Below are 27,841 nucleotides of genomic sequence, written 5' to 3'. Positions count from 1 at the left end.
GGCCATTCAAAGTAAGACAAATTATAGCGTTAAAAATAAGAAATAAACCTTTTTTAAATTTTTAAATTTTCAGTGTAGGGTAGTGAGAGACTCATAATATTACAGTGGTTAGAGACTTTACGGTATACATGTGTGTGCCTCTGCTTTCCGGGAAAGGGAAGAGAAACTTTATAAAGTGAAGATCAACAGGAGAAAAGTGACTGAGCTCCAGCAGCTGATCGAGTGACACAGGTATGCGACCAAACACTCATATCGATCATCGATTATTATATTGTTCAAACTCAGTGGTTTCATTTCTAACTTCTGATGCATAACTCACACTGTACCAGAAGAGAGACACAGATTCTTAATGTAATTCACTCTCCTGCTTTCTGAGCTCTGATGATTAAAAATAATCTAATTTAAACAATAACATAACATTCTTACAGATGTGGTGAAAGAAGAAGAACATGCTCTGATGACCAGATCTCGTCCCGGTCGATGTGGAATAATGATCAGAGGTACTGTGGTACTTTTCCTCAGACTCAGTGTGGAGTGATTTTCATAAAACCACAGGCCACGACTGAAATTCTCACTTCGTGTGTTTCAGAGATTTACATCGTGCGCCATCCTCTCTCAGTGTGTGTCCCTGTGAACCACAAGGTGACTCTGAGCGTCCGAGCTGAGGGCTCATGTCTCCTCAACTACCAGTGGTTCACTGATGATGACAAAGAGGTGTGTGGAGTTTACATTTGTAAAGACATAATCATTTAATTATATTAGTTAGGATTGGGCGATATAGTCAACAAATGTATTAAGATGAAAAAAAAATATCATTCCAGTCGATAATTATCCAAATAAATGTCACATTATTATTAAAATTTTAAGTTTAAAGACACATTTCTGCACCCTAAGGAAGGTTTTGAACTTTTGCTTGTGATGAAAATTAATTAATACATGATATTATAAATTGATCATATATCATATGAATAATTAAATATAAATATATTGATGATATTATGTATTTATTCTCCAGCCCTTAATGATATATTTTACCATTTCAAGGTTTTCAGCACATTATTAATAATGATGATAATACATTTTACTCATAGCTGCCTTTCACAGCACTCACAGCCACCTTACAAGGCAGAGATAGAAACAAAAAAATAACAAGGGATCTAAAAGATCAGTCAAATTAACAGTGAGTAAAACATTATGTAGGAAAACAATCAGACTGAATGAAGATGGGTTTTGAGACAGGATATGAAAATGGAGAGAGAGTCAATGTTATGGGTGTCTGATGGGAGGTAGTTCCAGAAAAACATTTTCAGAATATTTTATATATTATCATTTTTATCCTTCTCTTCAATATCTTTATGAGAACTATGTTAGCTCAAAGTCTACTACTAAACTACTTTAAATAAAGGACTAATTCAAGTTTTAAAATGAGATAGAGTAAATTATTACATATAAGATATTTGACACACTTTCTCATGCATCATGTTTCTGTGCTTGATGATAATTATTATTCTGTTTGTATTTTTTTCTTTTAAAGGTACCTGACGGGACTCAACCAGACCTGACAATCAGAGCTGTAAAAACCCAGCTTTACGTGTGCAGGGTGAATGACCAATTCTGTAACTGTGTGTTCAGCAAATGGGTGAAAGTGAAGGTGTGGGACATTGATAAATCAGGTATACATCATTCAATTCTTTTGTTGATCTATACTGCAGTTGTGTGGTGTTTGAGTAGTTTTTTACTGTTTTGCACCTTTGCAGCATAGCCTGTTTTTGGTTTATTGCTGTGGGTATGAATCTCTCTCTTTTTTTCCATCAGGTTTACCAGTGCACTGGCAGGGCAAACTACACATTGCGGTCAACCCAAAACCCCAGACCATTAGACGAGGTAGACAACTCACTCTCAGCTGCGTTGCCTTTGGCATACCTGCTCCGGAGTACCAGTGGTACAGAAATGGTCTGGCCCTCCTTAACATGACTGGCGACACGCTGCAGGTAAGAGAGGATGAACAAGCCAGTGTTTACTTACCTCAGTGCTGATACCGATTGTTTACACTGCGTTATATTTGCTGTGTCATTTCACCGGCTCTGAATCCTGTACCCCCTAGACGACTGTGTAATTCATTTAGCACATTGTGGTTAATGTTTTGTCACAGTTTTGATCTGTGGTTGCATGATCTTTTGTGAGGGAGAATGGATAGAAAGGGAAATATAATGATTGATTGTGGAACTTTCAGATTGACTGTGCAACAGCTGCACACGCAGGATCATACCTGTGCTCGGTGACAAACAAGCTGGAGGAGATATGGACTAAAGCAGTCGACGTTGACGTCGGTAGGTCATTGATGAAATTATCATTATCTGACTTTGTAAGTCCCTGAAGTTTCCAATTTCACCGTTGTGTTTTCCAGAGACTGTACTTCCTCCAATGAGAAGGCTCTGATAACAAAAAGGTTTTCTCATTTAATTCCACTGTATTGGCACAGAGGCTTCTAGTTGTTTCCATGATGTGAAAAGTACTTTCCTATTTCAAAAAGGAAGTTGCTAGACTCCAAATAGCGCTCGTTCCGACTCAGACATAAAACAGGAAAGTGATATAAAATGAAACTAATGTTCTTGCAGCATTTATTTTTTTAAATTTATTTTGTGTTTATACAGTGTATATGTCACAATGAAACTGTCAGTATGAGTATAATTTTTGTTTGAGTAATGCTGAATTTGTGCTTCTCTGTTTTGCATCCCCTCCATTGCAATGGTCATCTTCCTGGGACAGCACTCACAGGTACTGTTTCATAGCAAACATTTCAATCTTTTTCTTTGTGTGCTGAACAAAAATCTATCAAGGGATGTATTAGAGTTTCTACTTTGCTCTTTGTTTTAGCCACAGACAAAGTTGCTCTACTTATTGGCAACCTGAATTACTCCAACCACCCCAGCTTGATGGCCCCCATCATGGACGTGCACGAGCTGGCCAACCTTCTGCAGCAGCTCGGCTTCAGAGTGGTTTCCCTGCTCGACCTAACGAGGGAGGAGATGCTGGCAGCAATTGAAAAGTTCATTCAGCTGCTTGACACAGGAGTTTATGGTGAGGGTACTTTCCCTTTGCGTTTTCAGTTCTCACAGAATGTTATTTTCATTTACTAACTTTCAGCCAGTTGTTTGTTATTTGCCTGAGTGCTGATGTAGTGAGGGATGCTTGAGGGACTTGAATTTCCTTGCTTTTATCTGTGTCATTTGCCTTTTATCTGTCGCTACCCACTTGCCATAGGCCATGAACTAACAAGTGGTTTACAACATCTTGCACTGAGTATCTCTGGTTGAGTGGGCAGGTGAGGGAGATATCAAAAGCATAGGTGTGTTCTGTTCTCACAAGCTATTTAGACACTTCCTGAATGTCTGTTCATGTGGTATTTATAAAAGGTTATCGACTATCTGTCGGCTAAACATCTGGCCCACAGGTACATAAGGAATCTTAATCATTGAACAGTAATATGACATAATGTGGATGATACAACTATAAACTAACCATCATGCTGTATCATAACAATACAGTCCCTTATGATGTCATATACTGTATTTTGCTTATATCAAAACTAAGATAGAAATCACATCAAATTATCAATTCTAGTGCAGTTCCCATTCTAAACCTGCCAATTCGCTTGGCTTTTGTTGACCTACTTCAGAATTATTGTCATTAGTGAGTCCTCCTCAAACAGTTCTACTATATACTGTCATTTTGTTCGTGTTTGTGTGCTGGATATTGTGTGCAGAGCCTTTTATAAACAGTCTGTGGTGCACTGAAGTTAGAAAACCTTTTGTTCGTCCTACCAGGTTTCAAGTTTCAAGTTTTATTTATTGAAAGTGAATTTGTCAGCTATTTCGGAGGTTGTTGAGGCTGCAACAATTTCAGTTTTTTCTTTGAAGACAAATTGCAAAATAGGAGGTGATTCTATGAGTGTTGCTGCCATGACAGAGAGACAGAGATCAGTATCCGCAGCACCTTGTCTGTATTAGTTCAGCAATTTTGAACTGTGGTTTGACCCAGTTGCTGAGGACGTAGAAGATAATTCAACTCAGTCCGCAGACAGTTTGCACACTTACAGAGGGCCAGTTGTCTTTTAATTACAATTCTTATTAATATTAAATATATGACACAAATTTGACCCTGCTATTTCCTGGGAGCAATACACAGGGCACGTAGGAAGCCGATAAGATGAACGGTTCTTGAAATATGTCTGTATGTGGCCATTTAGTAAATAGCTTGTCAGTGCAGCTTCAGCCCTTTTTGAAAAATAGCAGTGTACTTAACCTTTTTTGAGGAAGCATGTTTCCATGCATAGGTCTTAATCCCTGCTTATTTCATCATACGTTTTGAACAATTTTCCCTGTGAATCACACCTGTTTCTGGCACTTACTGTATATTAAAAAAATTTGAGACATAGAGACAGACTGGAATAGTAGGTAGATATGGTTGATATGTTCTGTATTATATGGTGATAAAAATCATTGTGTCAATCATTTCTCTAGATTAGAGACATTACTTGTTCCAGTATTGCAGAATATGTGTCATGCAAAATGTGATGATTATAGTTCTTATAGTGTCGCAAGCAGGAACTGTATGTGTGTCTCATCATGTCTCTCACAGGCCTTTTCTACTATGCGGGTCATGGGTATGAATGCGCTGGGAGGAATTACTTGGTCGCTGTTGATGCACCACAACCATACCGACCTGAAAACTGTGTGTGTGTGCAGAGGGTCATGCACAACATGCAGCAGAAACAGACGGCACTGAGTGTGACCCTGCTGGATACCTGCCGAAAGTGGTAGGTGCAATAATTCATCTCTCGTCTCACTAATGCTGGATTCCATTATAAGAGCTCGCAATTACCGACCCCCAATGGCTAGCTGGCTAATGTAAACATTGTTCCTGTGGAACTGGAAACACTATCAACTTGGGTTATTTGGGCATGGCGTCAATCCAAGGCTGAGCTTCGAGGTATAATGGAACCCGGCATTACAAATTGACTTGACTGTGCATATTTAAATAAACAAATGAAAGCTATTATATACTCCTATACATTTTTATCAATGTAATTTCTTTGTTAAGAAACAGGTTTATATTGATTGCTTTATTTTGATTTATCCAAAAACAGGTACAACCAGGATCGCATACCTTCAGTCATCATGCCACTGAAACCCTTTGGGAATACAGTTTATGGTTACGGAACGTATGTACTTTTAAAAATAAATTATAACATCAATATTTATTTACATTTCCTCAGCCAACGCAGTGCAAGTGCAGCTGTTGGCCTATGACTTGAGAAAATGCTCTAGTATTGAATTTATTTATTTATTTAAAAAAATCTATATCTATTGGTTTCTGTGCAGATGTGAGGATGCTGAGGCTTTTGAGGTCCAGGAAGGAGTGAAAAGTACTGGAATCTTCACTAAGTACTTGAACAAGCACATCCTGCTGTCCGACAAGGTCACACACGTCCTAGAGAAGGTTTCTGAGGGTAAGTATTTTTAAAAAAGGTGTTGGTTCGCTTTTGGTTTATGAACAAATCAAAAATATATCAATCTATGAATGAAGTAATGATTATCATCAAAAGGGAATATGGTTGTTTTGACTGAACAAATTTGTGGATGATGCTAAAAATCATTCATAAAAGTATATTCAAGATTAAAGTCTACTTCAGATCAACTCAACCCTCCTAAATACCGTTTATACATTCAGTTAGTGACTAATATTGTATTCCATGGTTTAGTGAGCAGTCATTTCTTGCAGATCTGAAGGGAGAACGTTGTTCGTTAGTCTTGACTGTACCACAGCCCAGTTTCATAATTGTTGCCAACGCCTTTTTGTGTTGTGTACTCAGGACTTGTAAGTATAGCTGGGACTGAGCCGGGGTGAGGAGTTATCAAGTTGTCCCAACGTGTTTGTCTCTTTAATGGGGCTCTGGTGAAATAATTTCTCGAGGTACCATTAAGTGTGTGACCTCATTCTCTGGAAATTTGCACTGTGGGCTGCAGAACAGCGAGAAACCCGAGAGCTGCAGAGTGCAAGACAGCTGCTCTGCCATTTGGGCAGCTCCCTGCCACTTCTATCATTGGTTCGCCCACAAATCAGCACTAGTGGGACAGGATGCCCTGCTGACAGCACTGGTTGTGTGTCTGTGCCTGTGCCTTTGTGGATGATCAATTTAGGTGAACAAATGCACAATTGGTTATGAACATTTTTACAACCGGTTTTTATCCCTTTTTACTTTTAGCTATTTGTAGTTTTTATTTGAAACCACACAGTTTTAACTTTGACATTCCCAACCCTCTGCTTCTGTTCTTGTTTAGAGATGTTAGCATAGTGAAGACAGCTGACCCAAAATATTCCTGACACAAAATCATCTCAAAAGCCAAAGTATTAATCTTTATTAAACTGCTAAGACAGTCCCATGAAGATTTTTTTTTTTTTTTTACCCCGAAACTCGTCCCGGTCAGTTACAGTGGATATGGACTATCTCATACGTCAAACTTCCCTAAGTTCCTCAAAAGCAGCTATGTGAACTTGATTAACCCTTTTTTTTACATGCAGTCATTCTTTACTCACTGCTATTGCAAAAACTTGGGCCACCCCATTTAGTTGGAAAAGCATTTGAAACTCTTATAGCAGGTGATTAATGATTAAATATGTTTCAGCTCTTTTCTTTCACTTCTCTTGCATATTTTGTTGACTTGTTCAGTTATGTTAACCAAACTATTTCCAAAAATGTTCAAAATTAACAGGATGTTTTATTGTACCTTTAAATTGCCTCATATCTGCTTTAACATCTGGGATAATTGATGTATGAGAAAAACACACTGCTTGCCAGTTAGCTATTCAGCTGTGTCTTCCTTCTTTTTTGTATTGGTCACTCAAATCTTACACACTGGACCTTTGCCCAGTATATATGTATGTGGAGTTGCTGCAGATATTTGCTTGCTTCTCTTACAGGCTTTACATTTACCTGTATTTTCATTTTCTCTCTCTTTGTCAGATTTGGGCAGAGACCCTTTAGTTACAGGTAAGCAGGCGGTGGAGATCAAGCACACCCTTAAGGAACCCCGATCCCTCGCAGATCCAGTTCGCACTTCTGGCCACACAAAGGAACTCCACCTGCGAGATGTCTGCTGGAGACAAGCAAATGGTGAGTCTGGGGAAGTTTCCACAACACCTACATGTTTTTTCCCTTCATTTATTAAAGTCTAGGTTAAATAGGGTTTAGGACAGGATATGTTAATACATATGTACGTACAAAATGTAGTGTTCTCTTGATCTGTCCTCAGCTTGAGTGAGTAAGAGAAACACTTCTCTTAATGCTTCCTCACACCGCCTACACCACAGCATGTGACAAACCAAGTACAGACCATAGACTGCATGGTACAGACACTGTGGTTTAATGTGATAATTTCAGCATCATTCAAAAAAAAAAGGCTACTCATTGTTTTTGAATCAAAATAAGGAACTGGTTTATGAATGTCTTCCTGTTTGATGGAAAGACGTTATCTTTTTGACACCTTAGAACTTCCTCCAATGTTTTTGAATGTGACTCTTGATATTGGGGATTAATCTGTGGAGAATCTTCTCAGACAAATTCAGACTCAAGTTAAAAGAATGCAGCTTAATCAACATCTAAAAAAAAAAGTCCCTGAGATAGTCAGTGGATCGGTCTGTACAGTCATAATAAGTAATTTTGTATCTATTTTTAGTCTTAATGTTGTTGCATGTCTTCTTTCAGAGATACCGCGGAAAAAGCGGCTAAGGTTTCTCTGCGGAGTGGAAGTGGAAGTCAGCTTCTCAGCCTTGTTCTCCAACGTTTTGGTTGCGTTTGCCACAGTGAAGACTGTCGGCCCCCGGACGCAGGACTGCACCGTGGCTCTGAGCAGTATACCTGTAAATATTCATATAATCCATATAGAAACCACAACAGGTCTATACAGTCACACAGACACAGATAGTTAAAAAGTTACACAGGGTGTGTTGTAATTACATAATAGATTCCACGTTGCTCATGGTAGCAAGTTGTCACTTTCCATTAGCAGCAGGTTTTCCTGACCATTCACCCCATGTTTCACATGTCTGAGGAAGTTCTGCCCATATATAGACATCCAGTCTGCTGCAACCACAGACAAAGACAGAGCAGGAAGCATTAATCATCTGCTCCACTCCTCTTCAGTAACGTGTCCTTATTATAGAGGCAGAACTTTGAGACATGCTGACATCTAGTGGCTGATTTGTTAAGGCATCTATTGTGCCAAAACATTAGAAGTGCTTGAGAGGTTTTAATTGTTTTTGGTAAAGTTGAGTTAAAAAGTACTAATTATACTAATTAACTATGTTATGCTCTGAAATCTTTAGCCTATGGAAGACATATTTTCTGGCCCTGGCCGGTCAGAGGAGATGGACTCTCTACTTTTTAACAACTCCAATAACCCAGACTGCTCTTTGAGGATTTGTGCACTTCAGAAGCTGAAGGTATATATTAATTTGATTATATGTATATGCCTAAATTCGGTTCCCTGCAATACAATCTGTACATTAAATCTGAAATCATTTTTTGTTGTTCATTAGGAGTCGCTGATCATCAAGGTGGATCTACACTATACTCACACGGTCAGTAAGCTGCGTCAGACAGAAAGCCAACATTTGGACACAGGAAGACCTCTGGTGGCGTCCTGCAAGTTATACAGAGGGGGGAGTCAAGCAGAGATTGTCAAGAAACATGAAGGTGCCTCTGCTCAAAGCGTGGGCAACATCTCAGGGAGCAAACTGACTGTGGCTGGTCCACGTCAACCTTTCACCAGGAAGGCAGAGTGTACTGCTAAAGTTGCAGTCACACGAAGCAACGAACCTGAAGAGAACGATGAGACTGAACTGTGAGACTTCACTCTTCCATATAAGGGCCTTTCTGTTTCTATTACTGTAAATACTTACTACTTCAATGTGTTTTTTAGCTGATGTGAACAGGATTTGATGATCATGTGTCGTTATGATCATGATGAATGAGTGTGTGATTGAGATTTGTTTAGTTTGTCTATGATTCTTAACTTAACACTGAATAAAAATGAACACTTTCGCCAACCGCTGATTTCATCATAAATTTCACAATATGTTAAATATTACTTGTACTACAGTTTTTCGTCAGTGGCAAGCTCGCTAGCCTGATTTGTCAAATATAAACCAGTACTGTCGATACCTTCTTGATTGTCAAGCTGTTATTAAATGTCTTGGTGTCAAATCAACTGTTTGATTTGTGTAATGTCATGAGCTCCGTGTAAGATTATAATTTGTTTAATCTTTGACTGAAAGAGTTACTATTCCGGATCAATTGCATATTTTATTTGCTTTTAAAAGTGAAAATAAGGTGATACAACCCCTTCAACATTTAAAAATGAGCCTTTCGTCAGTAATCAAACCAGTGCCATTTTTGAAACAAATGAAAAAAGGAAACTGCAACTGTAACATGCAAATATTTCAGTTCCCTACTAATTTAAAGAAAATAACACCAAGCATGGGAATAATTTTACTTTCCTTATTATGCACTGATAAAGGGAAGAATGTATTCTACTAAATACAAGTATCAGCAAATTCTTGATAGGACCGATCTGCTGTCACTGAACTACTACAACACACCGATCCAAAGAAGACCTCCTCCATGATACAATTAGAGAAACTGAAGGCTGAATATTTGGAGGGGACAAAGCTGCTCAGTATGAAAATAGCCTTAGTGATTTTTAATAAATAATACAGACATCTCAATGAAATAAATCAGACATATTTGGGGGACTGATATCTGACAGACTGACACATTGTGAATAGTGTGGTTGGGTTTAATTTAAGGGAACTGTTGGGCCAAGCCAAGGAGGTTATGTTTTAGTCTGCATTAGTTAGTTAGCTGGTAAGCTAGTTAGTTAGTTAGTTTGTTAGCAGGATTGCACAAATACCACTCAACCAATTCCAATTCAAATTTGAAAATGTGTCTTGTGATGTGGGGCAAGGAAGAACCCCTTAAATTTTGGTGTGGATCCAGATCAGCGGACCAATCTAGTTTCTTTTAGTTTTCACTTTCTTTTTAACATTGTGTGTCATTTTTTCCAACATTTTCCTCGATTTCTCAGAAAACAATGTTGAAGATGAGGAAGTCTAACATATTTAGAGGACTGATATGAGCGTGTCCAGATCGAAACAAAAATCTGGATGTGTTGAATTTCAATGTGGTATGTGGGATGTGAACTCTACCATTGTCAATGTGAGAACTGGTTTCATGTTGACACTTTTCCAACTCCATGTGTTTTGGCAATTACTCTTCACCTTAAGATAGTTAACCCTGGCTATAAATATGGGTGCAAACGGCTGTTTTTCAGCCACTTTTTTTGTGTTTAAACACTTCTCAAAGCCACAAACGGAGTCCGACAGATATGATTTTAACATCAGGTTAAAATAGAGTTTGTTTCCTACGCACACATGTCACTCTGACATCTCTCGGAGCTGTAGTTTAGGCGGGGACAATTTATCGAGAAAAGTTTTCTGGTCTCACCTGTCCATTTACTGCCATGTTAATTTTTGAAAAAAAAGTCAGTACGTTCGGGGAAGTCTTGGGATTCTCACAATGTGTTTATTTCACAGATAGGACTTATATATTTTGAGTTAGAAGCATTTGTTTGAGGGGTGGTCTGGAGCTTCTTCCTCTCTCTAAAAAGAGGTGTTCCTATTCAAATCAGTGAGTATCCATAGCAACCCCATAGACACGCAGAGGAAGAGGTGGAATCTGGTGCTTGGTCCTTAGTGGATGAGACAGGAGGTTAGCATCAGTGGAGTGGAGCTGACAGGATGGAGTGTGGTGGTGGAGCAGGTCGGTGGGGTAGGAAGGGGCCTGGTTATGGAGGGCTTTATGAGTGAGGAGAAGGACTTTGTATTGGTTACATTGTGGGATGGGGAGCCAGTGGAGATTCTGGAGAACATGGCTGATGTGATCAGGGCAGCAAACAAACTTTTAATTCACACCTCAAACATGGGTTGTTAAAAATAAATGAAATCCATGCAGAGGAAAACAGTATTACGCTCTTAACTTTTGTTCCAATCTTGAGGTTACTCTGGGTGAAATCAAGTTTTTAAGCACAGGATTACATTTCACCCCAAAAGAGAAATTCTATAAATCTTATTTAAACTGAGAAATTCTTTCAATGAATTTACTGTGGAATCCAGTGCCTGGGGAGAAATTCCTCTGATGATCTCTGAATTTTGTCTGAGATAGTCTCTGCATCATCCTGGATGCATTTTCAGTAGTAGGTAGTAATGTACATAACACTTCTCACCCTGGCGTGTTTAGTGCTGATGAAAACAAAGGAAAATACAGAGCAAAACTGCATAGTAGCAATTGGTGATTAGTTCAACTCAAAAAAATGTCCTGACCAGGGCCGGGTCTAGACAGGCATGTATGAGGGGGCAGCCACAAATCTTGAGGGGGCATTGTGCGAAACATGACATGAGAAACAACTTGATATATTTTATATTTGAGGGGGCAAGCAAGACATTAAGACATTAAGAAGTGGAGCGGAGGAGAGAAGCATGAGATAATAAAAAATATATGAAATTTAATATATTTTGGGGGATTTAGTTTGAGGGGGCACAACATTTATTTGAGGGGGCCAGGCCCCCTCTTGCCCCTGCCTAGACCCGGCCCTGGTCCTGACCACGAGAAGCAATGCTTAAAAATATTGAGTAAGCTATGTGTAGGTCAGAGTGGAAGGAAAGGCTCCCTCTCCCAGGATGGATAGAAGTGTAATAGATGTTGTGTGTAGCAGAGCACATCAACAAAATAACAATATTTACAATGTTGAGAGAACAGACTGCATCTAACATAAATGTTGTTGTGAGTCAATGTTTATTCAAATTGCTACACAGTTACATTCACAATATCATTTCTCATTTATTTACTGCCCCTCACAGAAAACAAGTAAGATAAGTGATGCAGTAAGAATCTGCTTATAAAATAGAAGGGGAAGCTGCCTGTTGCAAAAACCTCTTTCTTGTCTTTAAGAGACTTTATATTATTTATTTATATTTATAATTTATGTGTTATAAGAAAAAGTTCTTGCGCCATTCTCGTTTTCTTTTCTGGAATGATTTGGTTTCACGGTTCAATTTGTTCTGTTTTAAGCTTCTGTTCTGTTTTATCTTAAAAACCTTGACCTTCATTTCATGCCGTGAAAAGGACCATATGCATTAAATGTATTATTATTATTGTTATTATTCACACCAGTTAGATTAACATCACTACTCTTCCTGGCCTGCTGTGATCACCAACTGGTTCCCTCTGCCTCCCTCTTCTCTCTGATATACTGTATATGAGTGCATGTGCTGTGTTGCATTGCACTGCGCTGCAGAAGAATCCTGTGTGACAGTCCTGACTCACTGCAGAAAAGCACAGGAGTCAGTCAATTCAATGCATTTGTTTAGCACCACATAACAACATACATTATGTTAAAGAACTCTGGGGGGGGAGGGGGGGACATGACATCACCATGCCATGGATCCTCCATGCCATGGATCCTCCATGCCATTGATCCTTTCATGCCTTTGACCATTGATGCCTTTGATACATTATACTTTACCTTTGACATTGTATGGTCATGAGGCTCATTAGCAGAGGCACAAAACAAGAGAAGCAGATTTTTTCTTCATTCTGATCCCCACATATTCAGATAGGAACAAAACCCAGCAACATGCCCTTCCTGACCCTTGGTGTCCTTGTAGGCACCGCAGTTACTAAAACTGTGAAGAGTCTGTTCGACCATTTCCTCCTACCTGGAGAGAGAAATGTAGCAGCACCCAGGCTAACCACTGAACTGTCTGAATGGGAAAATAATGTTGAAGAGGCAGAGGCCAGTCCATTGGCCACTGCAGAGTCAGAGCCTGCAGCTGTGTCCCAAGTTGCTACGGCTTTCGATAACGCTGCACGCGCTATGAATAAGGCTGTAGCAGAACTCATAAGGACCTTCCCTGCCTCTATTTTTTCAGGTGATACAGCGCCAATGGAAGAGACCAGTGCTGCAGCTGTGTGCAACCTTTCTGAGGCTGCAAATGCTCTGTATGACTCCTCAGTAGAACTGCACCAGGCTGGTGCTGATGATGCTGTGTTTGACACTGCAGTGGCTGCCCTCAACGCTACAGCTCTAGAGGATGACTCCAGTGCTTCAGCTGTGCTCAATGTGGCTGTAGATTTGTACAGTGCTGCAGATGCTTTGCACAAAGTTACACTAGCATTGGATTGGACCAGTGCTACAGCTTTGTGCACCTTTGCTGCAACTTGGTACAATGCTTTACTGGCTATATACAAAGCTGCAGCAGCACTGCATGAGGCCAGTCGTGCTAAAACTCTGTTTGGTGTAGTACAACCTCTCTTATATGTAACAGAAAGAGCGTATGTGAACAGTGCTGCAGCTTTGTCACCCGTTGCCCCAACTGTTTGATGGAGCAGGTGATAGCTTTGGAGTTTTCATCTCTCGATGAGACCAGTCCAGCACAATCCCGGGAGGATGGAAACTGTCAAATTATAAATAAATGAAATTGAACAATATCTGCTTCGTATCTATTTTCTTGTATATACCAGTAGCATTGCACCTCTGTTGATTCACACCAATGTTTAAATTTACAGAAATTAAAATTAGTCGTAATACTCTACTATACTATTGATACAACTTTAACTTTCATTTCAATTCTTTTTAACTTTATAAAAGTCAAAACTTTAAAGAAAAATTACAATCTATTATCAGTGAATTTTCAATTAAGATGAAACACACAAACATGAAACATGGTTCCCTCTGCCTCCCTCTTCTCTCTGACATACTGTATATGAGTGCATGTGCTGTGTTGCATTGCACCGCGCTGCAGAAGAATCCTGTGTGACAGTCCTGACTCACTGTAGAAAAGCACAGGAGTCAGTCAATTCAATGCATTTGTTAAGCACCACATAACAACATACCTTAGGTCAAAGCACTTTGGAGGGGAAGGGGGGACATGACATCACCATGCCATTGATCCTTTAGTTTATTTGATGAAGCAACTACCTCCTCTCTACCTCCACATGAGACATTAACAAACTGTTAGACTGTTTTTGATCAATGACTGTTTTAATGTTTGAATGCTGGTTTTATTAGTAGGCCTACATTCATTAACAAAAAAATCTACATTAATGGTTTGAACATGTCTCATAGTGCTACCTTATGTTTTTCAAACTGTCTTTGACCTTTCATGGCCAATGTTTGCATCGAGTCAACTTTTAGTGAAGTCTCTACGTCATGACATTTGGAGGGACATGGGGGGAAAGAACTGCCTGTTTTCATCTCAATCAAAGCCAGAGTTTGGGTTGATTGTAGATCTTTAAGTATGAACAACATGGATGATTTTATTGAAAAATGGTGCTATGTGCAATGTGCGGCTGAAGACGACTTAAGGTTCAACTTTCCTTTTAGGTAAAGAGTCAGTATTTGTTGTATTGTTTCTATGATTTGTCATATTGTCATGAAAACAATGTCCTCTCTCTCTCTCTCAGCTTTAAATGTCTGTCCGGAAGCGGCAGCAAGCACGAGGCACACATGAACATTTGTGAGGAGGAATTTTCTAGTTAGCATTTGTGCTTCCTCGACTTTAGCCTCTATCGTTACAAAATACATTTATATATAATAGTTACATGATTTTACAGCGTGTGAGTTCATTACACTGGTCGTTGATGCGATGTGACGCTATAACATACTATTCAACGTCTTTCATTCATATTGATAAAAACTCCCTCTCGTGACCACCCGCCCGATAGCTCGCCGTGATCGTATAGTGGTTAGTACTCTGCGTTGTGGCCGCAGCAACCCCGGTTCGAATCCGGGTCACGGCAGCCTTTCAGAGGCAACTTTTTTTTTTGCACCATCTCGTTTGGTTAATGCTCAGTCACGTTATGCTCACATTGTATTCACGTTATGTGACGTTTAATGTCTTGGTACAAGTTTTGGATTTTCATTGGCGGCTGTGAGACATCTAAATATGTCTAATTTTCTTTTCTCGTGTTGTACTTCAGCCTTAGTCGGGAACAGCTACCTTCATCAGTGAGATAAAAAAAAAATTTAATCCTCGGAACATTAATATTTAATCTTTGTTCATTAAGCCCTGAAGGCAACAGTATCCATTAAAGGTTCACACACTAGTTTTAAGTCTCCATTGTTTTCATTGACGGCTGTTTAAAGTGCACCAACAATGACTGACCAGCAGGTGGCAGTCAAACACATTCAATGTTGACTGAGTCAGCGATGCTATAGGTAGCGTGTAGAAAACCCTGCCCACCCTGGATGGCTCACCTTGATTAACACAAACAAACAAAAAGCATCAAAACAAACTCGTGACAGTCATGTGATTAGCTAATCATTCAGTCTGATTTTGTTTCATTGGCCAAGAAATACTTTGTCAAGAGTCCATAACCCAAAGGTTTCACATATTCATTCTGTAAATCACAGACATAGTTATTAATATACACATCACAGCCTAAATTCATTTATACAAAATTTCCTGGATTGCACAGTTTTGGGCTGGAAGCAGGATGGGGCTCAATGGTCATACACACGTTTTGAGACATAACATAATCCTATATTTTGATGTAAATGGTGTGTGTGTGTGTGTGTGTGTGTGTGTGTGAAACACATAATAAACAAACAATTAATATTTCACCTACTAATTTCCAAATTCTGTCTTTGCATATTGTGCAAACTGTAATAAAGCAAATTCAGTTTCATTTTGTTCATTCTTTGTACATTGTTTAATCTCTGTGTCAAATTGAAACTGTCACCATATTGCAGTAAATGAAATACACAAACCCTGCACTCTACCTCTGCAGGGAGACAGACGTCTTGATAATGACACGATTGTCTTGCAGTGTATCGATTATCGCAAGATCGCTTTATTGTGATTTATCGTGATTTTTGTGCCATGTATCATATAATGGTGACCCGCCCCCATTGAGCAGTGAGACAGTGCCCCACGCTGCCATTGGTTGATTTAGACGTCAGTTCTCATTGGGACCCGCCCACTTGCTGAAGTGGCAGCTGTGAGTGGTGAGAGATAATCCACACACATTTACACTCTCTCTCTCTCTCACACACACACACACTCACACGCACTCACACACGCACGGCTCAGCTGGATCTGGATGCTGGCATCCTCCTGGATTCTGCTCTCGGCTCACACGGGCCCTCCAGCACGGGAAGGAGAAGAAACTTAGCGGGACAGCGATGGTGCTCGCCTCGGCGGCGGAATATGTGGCTGCTGGCCGTGTAGGGGAGCCGGGGACGCGGTCAATGTGACATTCGCCCGCACGGTCGCGTTGGCTTTATTGTTCTGGGTCCTGTGTCCTGTGTGCAGACGCAGAGCAGCGATCCTCTCTCTCTCTCTGGGAAGATGTTGAGCCGATTCATGAGTGGCAGCATCAGGAACCTGGAGCGGGAGTACAGCTGCACCGTGAGACTGCTGGACGACACGGAGTACACATGCACCATTCAGGTCAGTCACCTGTCGACCACCGTGTGTTCACATTGTGTGTGAGCCCGGCACACAGAGGCAGAGAGGGGGGGGCGGCAAGAGCCGGCATGTCCTGCTGCTGGTGTCGAGCAGGAGCAAATGCTGACCCTCAAAAGAGAAGTGTTTGTCTCATTTCAGAGACTAGTGCCTGTTCTAAACCTGTTTGGAATAGGCTGTTCTCCTGGCCTGTGGTTTTACTCTGGAGCTACTTCAGAATTATTCCTCCTCAATAGTGAGCCCTCCTCAAACAGTTCACTGTCTGTGGTGCAGAGTGAAGTCAGAAAAGTTTGCAATCATCCTACCTGCTTTATCTGCAGTCAAATCATTAAAGTCAAGTCTTTTTCATGAGATGAAACAGAATTTACTTTATTTCTGTTCATGTATGTATATAAGTTTGAGTTGTGATTAAAAAAACAATCAGATGATCAAAATGATCTGGCCCAGTCGCAGATCACAGTTATAGTGAATCTTTGGACAACAATTAACAAGACATATTCAACTCAATCCACAGATTCAAGGCACACTGCACCGCCCCCACTGATTGCTTCAGAGTGCTGGTCGCCTGTTTATTCAGTTTTTATTTAAAAATATGAATTCCACATACAGACAGAATCAACACACAGACGTTTGTGGAATGAGTGGATGGATGAGGAGGAGGCAGAATCAGGCGTATGCACTGTACTTTCCCGATAGTATGACTTAACAATTCTTTGGATTGGTAGATCTCGGCAGTGAATTTGGGGAGCTCTGCAGGCATTTAGCTCGACAGCCTCAAGGGTCGATGGGATCCCAAAAGCACATCACACTTTTCAAACATATGACCGATAGAGCTTTTTGGAGGGATATTGTTTTAAGCTTTGTTGGATTGATGTAGAGTTGCGTGTTGATTTATTGCTTGTTGTATTAATGGCCATCATTTAGTGCTGTTGCTCCTGCAGTTTACCTTGAATCCTTGACATCAATAATGCACCTAAGGTATCCCATTGCTGCCCTGCAAAACATGGCTGCTATAACATGTGGCTCTTGTAGATCCACACATACAGTGGCTGTGCCGTGTGATGCAGGATTCCATGTTATCAGTCGACCCCAGCATCCCCATGTGCATTTCTAGCATTTCTGTCCTTCCAGCTGTTGATATTGTCAGCTGAGACAAGTTGCTTTTTAAAGGGAAAAAAAAAAAAAGACTAGGCCCTTGATATGAAAAATGTCATTCTCTGCCTTTTTTTCCACTATTATGAGCCTCGCTTTGATGATCTAGAGTTTTATGTTCATGCTGATTTTGTAAAAAAGTAGGTGAGCGTGCCTGTCACATCAATAACAAAGCAAAATCCTTCGTGGATGTTGGGCGCTTTTAGTAAAGGGATGTAGGGAAATCCTGACCAGTCAGGAACATGATGACACAATAATGTCACTTCCTGACAAACTGAAGCGACATTTAACCTACTGCAGTAAAACATAAACAAGACATACATCTTTTTTGTCACTTTGATATCAGTTGTATGCTGCATAAGCTCCTTTTTTGTGCCATGAGCAAGCATGAAACAGATCCCGCATTACTGCAGGACTGTGACTGTGTGCCCAGGTTGTAAACAGACCTGCATCTCCGCTCGGTAAGCGGAGCCAGAGATGGGAGCCGGGCCAGATGGACTGCGAAGCCAGCAGGTGTGCTGTTTGCAGCAAAGTCGTGTGGTCTCGGGTGGCTGACGTCAGCAGCCTGGAAGGAGAGGAGTGGAGTGGAAAGAGGAGAGCACTCTGGCTCTGCTGTGACTGTCTGGCATCCTGTTTCTGTCTGTGGGAGGAAGCAGCCTAATCCACCTGACTATCCACACCTCTGGAGTGGAGCGTGCACCTCATTTAGTTCAAACTTTACACTGCCTTCATTCCTTCCTTTATTTGGGCCTTTTATAGCCCCCCAAATTACCCCAAATCTCCCAGGATACCAGGGCACCTACACTGTGGAATGCAAAGAGAGAGGCATAACTAGGTCATAGATTCTCAGTCTCTCACAATCTCTCTCTCCTCTCTTACTCCTTTTCACCTTCCTATCCAGTTTCTGGCTTCCTGTGATTTTATTCCCACCACACCTGTTTCCATCACACTCTGATCCTTTCTGCAATTGATGAATGGCTTAAAATTCAGATTAGCCGCCGGCTTAGGTTAGCCTCCCTCTATTCTCTAACATTGGAGCAGGTATCAACTTCCTCAATGACAGGGACGACAAAGATATCCTTGGCAATAAAACCACCTTCAGCACAAACTGGAAACACAAACTGCAGAAGGGCAAGCCAGAAGAACGTCTTTCATAGCAGCAGCCGCAATGCATGAACTTTAGTTTTGCCTCAGTGCATTATGGATCTTCCTGCTGTGTTTTGGGGGGAGGAGACAGTGAGTGTTCATACATAGCCCTGTAGATTTAGAGCTCATGTAGTAGCAGGTTGATGGAAGTGCCTGAAATCCTCTTTTGCCTACAGGCCTCTTCTACTCAGATTTTAATGGAGCAGAGTCTGACTGAGCAGCGCCTCGCATGTCATGTCGGTCATGTCTGAATAACAGTTAAATTGCATCCTAAATAAATTCTTAAATAAATTATATTCAACCAAATATATCATTAATACAGCATATACTCTATCGTTTGATTGTGGGTTATTTCCTGAAGCAATTTTCAAACGTTATTCTAATTCAGCTCGATCAGGTGCATTATTGATGAGCCTCAGACATCTGAAAGCAGGTCATTTAGCCTGAGTTTGCTTTAATCTCCTGGCTTGTGCTTATGAGGAAGCTTCAAATATGCCACTGTTACACAGCCTGTGTCTACAGTACAAGTACAGTGTCTCACAGTCAAACAGTTTAAAAGATATTGTGCATTGTGTTTGATTAGAAGCTGCAGTAGGAGAAAGGAAAAGATGGTCTGTACAGACAGAGAGAAAATTATTGTTTATCCTTAAAGATGGATGTCAGCTCCCCAGGAGTGAAGCCAAAGCATCTTGATTGCCACCAGCATAAGTCCTAAATCCTTCCCTCTCCATGTTAGCAGATGGGACATGAACCATCAACTACAAAAATGGGGTTACGTAATGATTGACAGCTGAGACTGACTCTTGATTAGTTCCGCACGTGAAAGCGGGACCCCGATCATCCCGATCTGGCTCCAAATACACAAGATGGCAGCGTCCGTATTCAGGATATTTTTGCTTAACTTCTGGATAATGGGAGTAAGTGGGGACTCACTTAATATAAAGTGTACAGTTTACGCTTTTAAACCTTTTTAAAATAGAAAAAGTACCCAAATTGATCCCAATCCCTCTTCTTACTAATGATCTTTATTTTTTTCATATATTTACATTGAGTAAGTGTGACATCTGAGATTGTACTTGGTTTCACCTTCACCAGTGTTAATTCTGTCACGCTTTTGGAAAACCAGTGTTGTTGTCGTTTACGCCTCTAATTAATTCTGTATTTATTGAATGGCTGTCAGCACTGAGGTCGGGCCCACTTTATTCCACACAGTGTTAATTATAGTTTATGCCCAGTGAAACCTGCGATTCCCCTTCATTTACTGCTAACACCTGCGTTCAGGGTAGTGCCACTTAAATCAACTCAAAAAATAAAAGGTGGTGTGTTGTGACGTCTTTGCTTAAGATAATGGAGAGTGTACATCTCTCTGCCCTTTCACTACAAGATCTCCTGAGAGTAGCGGGGGATAGTAGCTTCTGTGTGTGTGTTGAGAGGTGCTTTACTCTGAAACATGGTGCCAGTTTCTCAGCTGTTGCTACGGTGACTCCACACTTACCCTAACAAAATGTGAGATCCCTCACTGGTCAGGCTTCTTTTTCCAAAAAGACCAACAAAGTCTTGACCATTAGCTGTCCCAGAAAGGTAGCTTGTTCCAAGAATACCATTGGAGGGTACTGGTGGTGTGGTGACTGATGCCATGCCCCCACCAACCAGGACTATGCTGGGGTTGTCCCACTGTTCCCCTGACACACATTCAGTCTCATACCGCTTGTGATCTCTTTATCACCATAGATAATCCACAGTCTCTCTGTAACATTAGCAATGTCTTGCTGTGCTTATTGTTAATGTTTCCATGGAAGTGCAGAGCTGGGTGTCGTTTAAATCTATTGCTACCGTATTGCACATATAATATGCAAGGTTTGGTTATAAATAAGAGAAATTCTATTTAGCTGCCTTAGTTTCAGGATCCTTGCTTGTTCATCTTGGCTCAATGTCAACCTACTGTGGCTTGAACAGAATAAAGCTGTTCTCTACACAGACACGTTCACAACATCAACAAATCATCCGCATTATTCGGGCGAGAGGTGGAGCAGCCAAATGCAGCAGGCAGAGGCAGGAAGTGACATATGTATTAACTCTGCTGCAGAGATCACGTGATTCTTTTTCCAACACACAGACACCGGTGTCACTTGCGGTGAATCCAGCGGGGGATCCCCTGCTACTTCTGGAAGTATTAAACAGATATTTCACTAAAAATAATTAAGGTCAGATACCCAGACTTAAGTGCAAGCGATTATTTGAAACTGTTTTTGATTTAAGTGACTTGCTTGTGATTTGTTGAATCAATGTTTATTAATAGAAACATGATGATGAGAAAGATTTTGACCCTAAACCATGTTTTGTGAAAGGAGGTACCTCAGTGCAATGGTGTTTTACTATTTCAGCTTTCGCTGCAGTGTCTAATGTAACACTAAGAGATTCCTTGTGACTGCAGGTCAGGCCTTGCTGACTTGGACCTTGATTGACCTGCACCGCTTCTACAATATGTCACCTTGGATTGAACCAGTTCAGTGTGCTTCTGTGTGCAGGTGTGTGTGCTCGCACGGCGACTAACACACTGTTGCTATGCTCTGTATGAATGATTAAAATGTGTGCTAGGTCTGAATGTTTCATGAGGACTAACCTCATGAGAACCTCACTTGTGTTTACCAGCATCAATGTGCACCAGCGTCACGATTGGCTGAACCTCTGGCGCGTGGCTGGTGGAGATTAAGGATTACATCACTGTGGCATCTATCACATCAGTGCGGGGCAGGGCAGGCATGAAGCCTCTGATCTCTTTCACAGGGATTTGTTATAACTGAGGAGCCACGTGCCAGTTACACTCCATCAGTCATGTCTTGATGATGAATGAGCTGATGCATCATGTCAAGGTAGCGAAGGGGCTGATGCTTGGCTGTTGTCTCGTGCGCAGCTCCCGATACTCCAGCGGGGTATGACAGGGAAATTCAACTCTGTCTGACCTGCACTGGCTCACTGGGATTCATGAAAGAGCTTAGCTGAAGACAAGAAGCCAAATTAGTCTTTTGCTATGTGCTCATGGAAACATGATCCTGCACAACATGAACAATTACTTTGAGGTAAACTCTCGTTATTTGTTGCAGTGTCATGTCAGGATGCCTAGGCTGCTAAATGTGGCTGCAGAGCTTGACCAAATGGCTATTTCCTATTCCCAACAGTGTCTCTTTGTGCGTGCGTGTGCGTGCATGCGTGTGTGTGTGGACGGAGAGCAGGCAGGCTGTCTGTCAGTGTGTCGGCAGCAGTCTGCTGAGCCCTCCATTGTGCTGTCTGGGATTTAATGTGCACAAAGAAACAGAGAGGGGTCTCAGGTTTTGCTCCACCTGGAAGAATGAATATTAAACATCCTACCAGAATGTATTCCCATGGAGACTGGTCTGCAGTCACCACCGGAGCAGCGCTGACAATCCTGCTCCTCTCACAGGTCACACTTCACTTTAAAAGGAGATAGCCTACAGCAGCAGTAATGAAAACAGATTGCACAGCTTGTTGGTGATATTTATATACTTCAGTGGCCTCATAAATGAGTTAACACGGTGCAGTGCAACTCTTGGTGGGGATTGTGTAGCTTAACTCATTTAAAAGGGTGTAGAGTTTGGGCTTTGATCAATTCCAGGTGATGAAGGGTATTTGTAACCTGTGGTCATGAAGCACCACTCCAAGCCAGAGAGTTAATCAGATAATAGCCGCCTTCAAACGCTGACCTCCAAAGGTTTGTGAGCTCAGTTTGGTATCAAACAGAATTTTAATTGCAATGTTGTGCCAGGCTATGTGCAGAGCATTTGTTGTTGTGTAACTACCTTCATGTTTTTGTTTAGGAGCAAATGCTTGATCATCACTTTGCAGACAACTGCATATTAGCAGTTATTGCTGAAGTTATCGGTAGTATTTTTATTTATTTTTTTACCTTTTTTTATTCTATCGTGTCTAAACCATAGACTGCACACAAGGACAGACGATGTGTCTCCCCTTCCTCCCACTATCATGACACTAATCCAAAATATCTTGAATACGAATGTTACACATTTGGAGCCAGAATCTGCACAGTATTGGTCAGAGGATAGAGCTGTCTGGGGATTCTTTCCTATACCTATGAGAGCAAGAGTTCACAATAAGATATTGTAATGCTTTCACTCAAAACCACAGCTCACACTCAACCTGTACGCTTGTACTCAGTTGTTTTGTTGCACTGAGCATGAGGTGAGAAGCTGAAGCTGGATTTCAGGAAATCTAAGCACAAGCAGAGCAAATCTAAGCACAAACAGGGGGTATTTGAGTGCATCACAGGGTTTTAAATGAAAGCATCACAAAATCTTAACCGGAAACCTAAATTAATGTCCTGCTCTTAAACTGAAAGATAGGAGTTGCAAGGTAATGCTGATACTTGTACTTGACCAATCACAAGTCAGTCTCAAGTTTCACCTTATTTTTAAAGCATCAAATAACTTATTAAAAACAAACTTACTGGAATAACAAGCACTTGGACAAACATCGATGTGATATAAACTACCTAAAATGACAGAGACCATTTTTGAGAAAAATGTATTTGACTTGTACTTTGACTTTTTTTTATTTTGTCCATGTCCCATCCACTAACATTGAGGAGGAGGTGGGATTTATCACCTATGCTACAGCCAGCCAAACTGCTTTGGCCTTTTGGGGAGCATGGTCATGTCATCCATCTCTATATACAGTATATCGTCTAAACAAATAGAATTTTGGGAAGAAAATGCTGTTGCTGATGTTGTTTTTTTCATTTACAAATTTTCTGCTTTTTACACAATATGTTGCTTGGGAAAATGTTTTTTTTATAAAAAGTCATCAGCTTTGTGACTTTACTGCCAATGAGCTGCTATCCACAGTCATAGAGTCATGAAGTCATAGACTAGTCTTCTCTTCTCCACTCCTCCTTCATCGCTCTGGTCCTGTTTGTCTCTGGGCCTCGTGGCTCTCATGCTGTACAAGAGAATCCAGCCTTTGTCTTTCTGTACTTCAAGGCCCGGTGCCACTGCAGACTAATGAGGAAAGACTGGCATATGCTCGCACTGCTTTGAAAAACAGTGGAACTGGACTTATGCTGTAAATTAAAAAATAAAGAGATCTGCATTATATTTGTGTGCATCATTGTCGGAGCATGTGCACATTTTATCCGTCTGTCCAAAAACATTGCCACTTGTAAATATTCCTAAATCCTGATCTCTGATACACACATTGCTTTGTTACGGGGATTATAATGATGTGGATATCGACAGCGTGCAGGCCAGAGACTGAGCTTCTGTACAGTCTGACAGCCATGACACTCCTGCTATCAGAGCAGTGAAAGACATCCAGAGAAGCACAGTAGAGGGATTAATATAATCTTCAAGTTTATTGTATTGTACCCTAACTTTTTTCAAGGCATTTTATTTTATGTGACATATTTCTCCTTCCCCCCCTTGTCATTCTGGTGTTTCTGTCTTTCATCCCGCCCCTTGTCTGCTCCACGGGCCACCTCTTCTTCTCTGTGTCTGTATCATCAGGCTTGTGGTTCTGCTTCACACAGCCTCTCTGCAGGGTTTTTTCAGCTAATGATTGCTGTGCCTCTCCCTCCATCTTCCCCTTCTCTTCCAGCAGAGTCTTGTGTTTTTTATTCCTCTCCTCATGTTCACCTACTCTGGGAGCTTTGGGAGGTTTGGTTGTTGCTGCACATGAAGTTGTTTGTATGTCAGGATATCGAAGTGACCACTTTTCTTGCTCATACAGCATTATTTGATTGGTATTGAACAAGGCTGACGGCAGCACAGTGGTGCAGTTCTTAGCACTGTCGCCTCACAGCAAGAAGGTTCCCAGATCAAATCCTGGTATAGTCAGGGTCTTTGTACATAGCAACTGTGTTCTCCCCGTGTTTGTGTTCTGACAGTTAGGTCAGATGTAAACTGTAAATTGTGCATAGGTGTGAATATATGTTAGCCCTATGATACTGTGGCGACCGGTAGAGGGTGTACCCCACCTCTCACACAATGTCAGGTTGGATTTGCTCCAACCCCCCTACAACCCTCAAAGGATAAGCGGTATAGATAATTGATGGATAATTAGGGCTGTAATCAATCAAAGAAAGTTTTGCTCGTCTGAAGTATTAGTTTGCCAAGCGCTGTATCATAAACAGAAAAGCTTCTTGTCAGCAAAAAGCCCTTCACTGATGGGACAGGTTGGGCAAGTTCCAGCTGAGTGCTGTGGTGATTTGTATTTAGGTGAGTCAGGGTGCACAACCTCTCCACTGCATGGAGGCGCTCCGACACCACTGTTTCTTTCTACTTGATATTCATAAGGATGATTTGAATGTTGTCTCCTGTTGGTATTAACCAAGTGGACGGTGGCTGATCTCGAGCGTCACGGTAAAAGTGGTAACCAAAGAAAACCATCTGCACTCTCACAAATGAGTGTCTTGCTCTATGAGAAACAGGAGATGCTGTCATGCTCACACAGGGGTGACTGGGAGCCTGTGAGGAGGGCTACTTGAGCCACGCTGAGAGCACTCGCTCTGTTCATTTTCTGGATCTCACTCCGGCTCTCCCTTTACTGTCTTTTATGTCTCGGCTCAAAAGAGCAACAACATGTGCTTTTTCTCAGGTGTGACAGCACAGCAATGTGAGAAATAATTAAATGAGAAAGGTGTAGAGTGGAGGAGCTCGAGGAGAATTGTGTGTGATGTTGCTATGAGACGTTGAGAAGAGGCGAGCTGGTTTTTTTTGGTTTTGTGCCCTTTGAATCTTACATCACCTAATTCATCTTACATCCATAGTACTATGTTTTCATTTGAAAATACACTAAAAAGTTTCATTTTGTAAATGCTGCCGGCCCCTTTATAGTTTAAAAACTCTGGGCTTGGAGTTTTGTCTGGACAGGCAAAACTGAGATGTTTGGAAACATTGATATAGACACTAATAACACATTGTCGATTGCGAATAAATAGTCACAACATAATCTTTGCCAATTTGTTTCAGGCTCCTATCACATGACCCCCTTCCGGAAGAAAACAACCAGTTGTTGACCCTGTTGTGCTACTAAATTCTGCATTTTACAATGATACAACTGCTTACATGTGTCCTCAAGCAGTCTGTTTACACACCCAGTGTAGCTGAGTGGTCACATGATATATGTTTTCAGTCATGTAGACAGGGATTTAAACTGATATGGAGCCAAAACGCCTGTGTGAACCTAGATAGTGTGAACAAGTATGGATGTAGCCACAATGTAATTTGCCACCAGCTCCAGATACAGTAGTTTTCCTCCAGAGAAAGTAAGTGTTGTGTTTTATGCTGGGTGCATATCTATCTATTTGCATGCCAAACCATCCATCAGTCAATATTTCAATCAAATGAAGGCCCGGGTGGCATCTATTGTTCCACGTTTCTGGGCCTGCAGATTATAAGAACAGCTCTTCATGCATGCAGTCAGTCTCCTTCTCCTTTGTGTGAATGACAGTGCAGCAGTCAGAGGAGATGAGTGTCTCTGGAGAGGAGATGGATGAACACATGCAGGAGACAAAGAGGCCGGCCAGTGGAAAATACACAACGAGCCACAAACACAAAGCCAGCTGTCCACCACAGGCTCTGGGTTAATTCATTAAATGTGTGTGTGTTGATTAAAAACAGCAACATTTAAGTCTGTTTGAAATTAAAAGGGTAATTTGGCTTTTTCTTTAATATAACAAATGAAAAACTGAACAGTTGAATTTAGGTATTGTGTTTCCAATGCTTTTGAAGAAGGGGAGACATCAACATGTGCTGACTCCTATGAGATCCATTTAATTTCACTTGCTGATGATATAAATATTGCAGTTCAGCTAAATGACCATAAATACCTGATACGGTTTTCTGCCAGATCTCACCCTCAGGTACATAGTAAAAGTACTTTTTATATTTTACAGGATTAGATATTAAGAAGCTTGGCCTCCTTGGATTGTAATGATTTAATTTTACATTAAACTGTTATATTATTGTATTACTGTTATTTTAAAGATATGAACTCTTTCATCATAGTTTTTGGTACAAAGAGAATTTTGGAGCTGTAACTTCTATCAACGCCACTGTTGTCAAGAGGCTGGCCTTTAACATGATTTGCAATTGGCAAACATGGTAACATGATAATGTTATTTGACTTTAAATGGTTACAATATTAATTGATTAACAAAGAAAAAAAGAATAATTAGCTTTTAGTCTTAAATTATAGTAGACTGAATGTATAATGGCATGGGACGGCTGATCAAACAGAAAAACATGTTTTTAAGACGTCACTTTGGGCTTTTGGAAGTTGTAATGGACATTTAAAAAAAACACGTATTGAGTAAATGCATTGAATGAAAAATGGACAAAAAGTATTCATTAGTTGCAGCAGGAGATTTTCAATCCTCACAAAACAGCATCATAAAATGAAACTGATGCTGTGAAGGAACATTTTTCCGTGTTATCTGCTTGGTCTGTGATTAGCAGTCTGACCTGGAGAGCAGCCAGGCTCTGGCTCTCAATGAGCAGGACAACCACTGCCTGTCACAGGAAATTTCCAAGGTGTCTTCCTCCTTTAGTCACAACAGCTGCTGGAAATCAGTTACGGAAAGAAAACATTCTCATTATTTCCGGTTCATTAGGTTGTATGTCTGGATGTATTAGACCACAAGCCACAAGATAAAGACCTCTCCTTTTCCTCTCCTCTCTAATCACTACCATCTTTTCATTTGGGGCCCATTAATGACTCTAATTGTTACACAAGACTATTTCCACATCTAGGACAAGAAAATCACATGAGGAACGGTGTAAGGCTGGAAAAACTGCATTGCTGTCTTGAGGAAAATAGGTTTTCAGGTCAAGTAGTGACATGGATTCAGGGTTCGACAGTCGTGTGTATGATTATTATCGATGTGCTTGTCTCTCTGGTGGTGTTAGTGTTATGACTTACTGAA

General features: G+C 40.8%; 2 protein-coding genes and 1 non-coding gene across 5 annotated transcripts in view; all 3 read left to right on the top strand.

Moving 5' to 3' along the window:
- The first annotated feature begins 104 nt into the window (after positions 1 to 104).
- Positions 105 to 9,272, top strand: malt3 (MALT paracaspase 3). Its single transcript, XM_069527846.1, has 15 exons — positions 105 to 231; positions 429 to 500; positions 590 to 714; positions 1,535 to 1,673; positions 1,816 to 1,991; positions 2,234 to 2,330; positions 2,770 to 2,778; positions 2,878 to 3,081; positions 4,642 to 4,819; positions 5,150 to 5,224; positions 5,385 to 5,512; positions 7,028 to 7,177; positions 7,769 to 7,923; positions 8,389 to 8,505; positions 8,602 to 9,272. Exons 2-15 carry the CDS (start codon positions 458 to 460, stop codon positions 8,908 to 8,910), a joined length of 1,905 nt encoding a protein of 634 aa, XP_069383947.1. The 5' UTR covers positions 105 to 231; positions 429 to 457; the 3' UTR covers positions 8,911 to 9,272.
- Positions 9,273 to 14,848: 5,576 nt separating this feature from the next.
- trnah-gug (transfer RNA histidin (anticodon GUG)) lies at positions 14,849 to 14,920 on the top strand. Its single transcript has one exon. It is a non-coding gene; the product is annotated as a tRNA-His (tRNA).
- A 1,195-nt stretch (positions 14,921 to 16,115) lies between these two features.
- Positions 16,116 to 27,841, top strand: part of LOC109624067 (FERM domain-containing protein 5) — a 56,755-nt gene continuing 45,029 nt past the window's right edge. The window contains exon 1 of one of the 3 annotated variants that reach the window (XM_069528291.1): positions 16,116 to 16,572. In XM_069528291.1, coding sequence (XP_069384392.1) covers positions 16,471 to 16,572 — 102 coding nt within the window. In that variant the 5' untranslated portion in view covers positions 16,116 to 16,470. The remainder of the gene's footprint in view (positions 16,573 to 27,841) is intronic. The other 2 variants (XM_069528289.1, XM_069528290.1) reach the window with 2 other exon arrangements.

This window comes from Paralichthys olivaceus, chromosome 7 (genome assembly GCF_024713975.1).
Source record: "Paralichthys olivaceus isolate ysfri-2021 chromosome 7, ASM2471397v2, whole genome shotgun sequence".
Lineage (NCBI taxonomy): Eukaryota > Metazoa > Chordata > Actinopteri > Pleuronectiformes > Paralichthyidae > Paralichthys > Paralichthys olivaceus.
This window is presented reverse-complemented; position numbering and strand designations above follow the sequence as displayed.

Excerpts from the sequence above, each read along its gene's own strand:
- malt3 (XM_069527846.1), top strand. The coding sequence starts at position 458 with ATGACCAGATCTCGTCCCGGTCGATGTGGAATAATGATCAGAG. Across the intron at positions 4,820-5,149 it reads CTGGATACCTGCCGAAAGTG|GTACAACCAGGATCGCATAC; the intron begins GTAGGTGCAATA and ends ATCCAAAAACAG. Across the intron at positions 8,506-8,601 it reads GTGCACTTCAGAAGCTGAAG|GAGTCGCTGATCATCAAGGT; the intron begins GTATATATTAAT and ends GTTGTTCATTAG.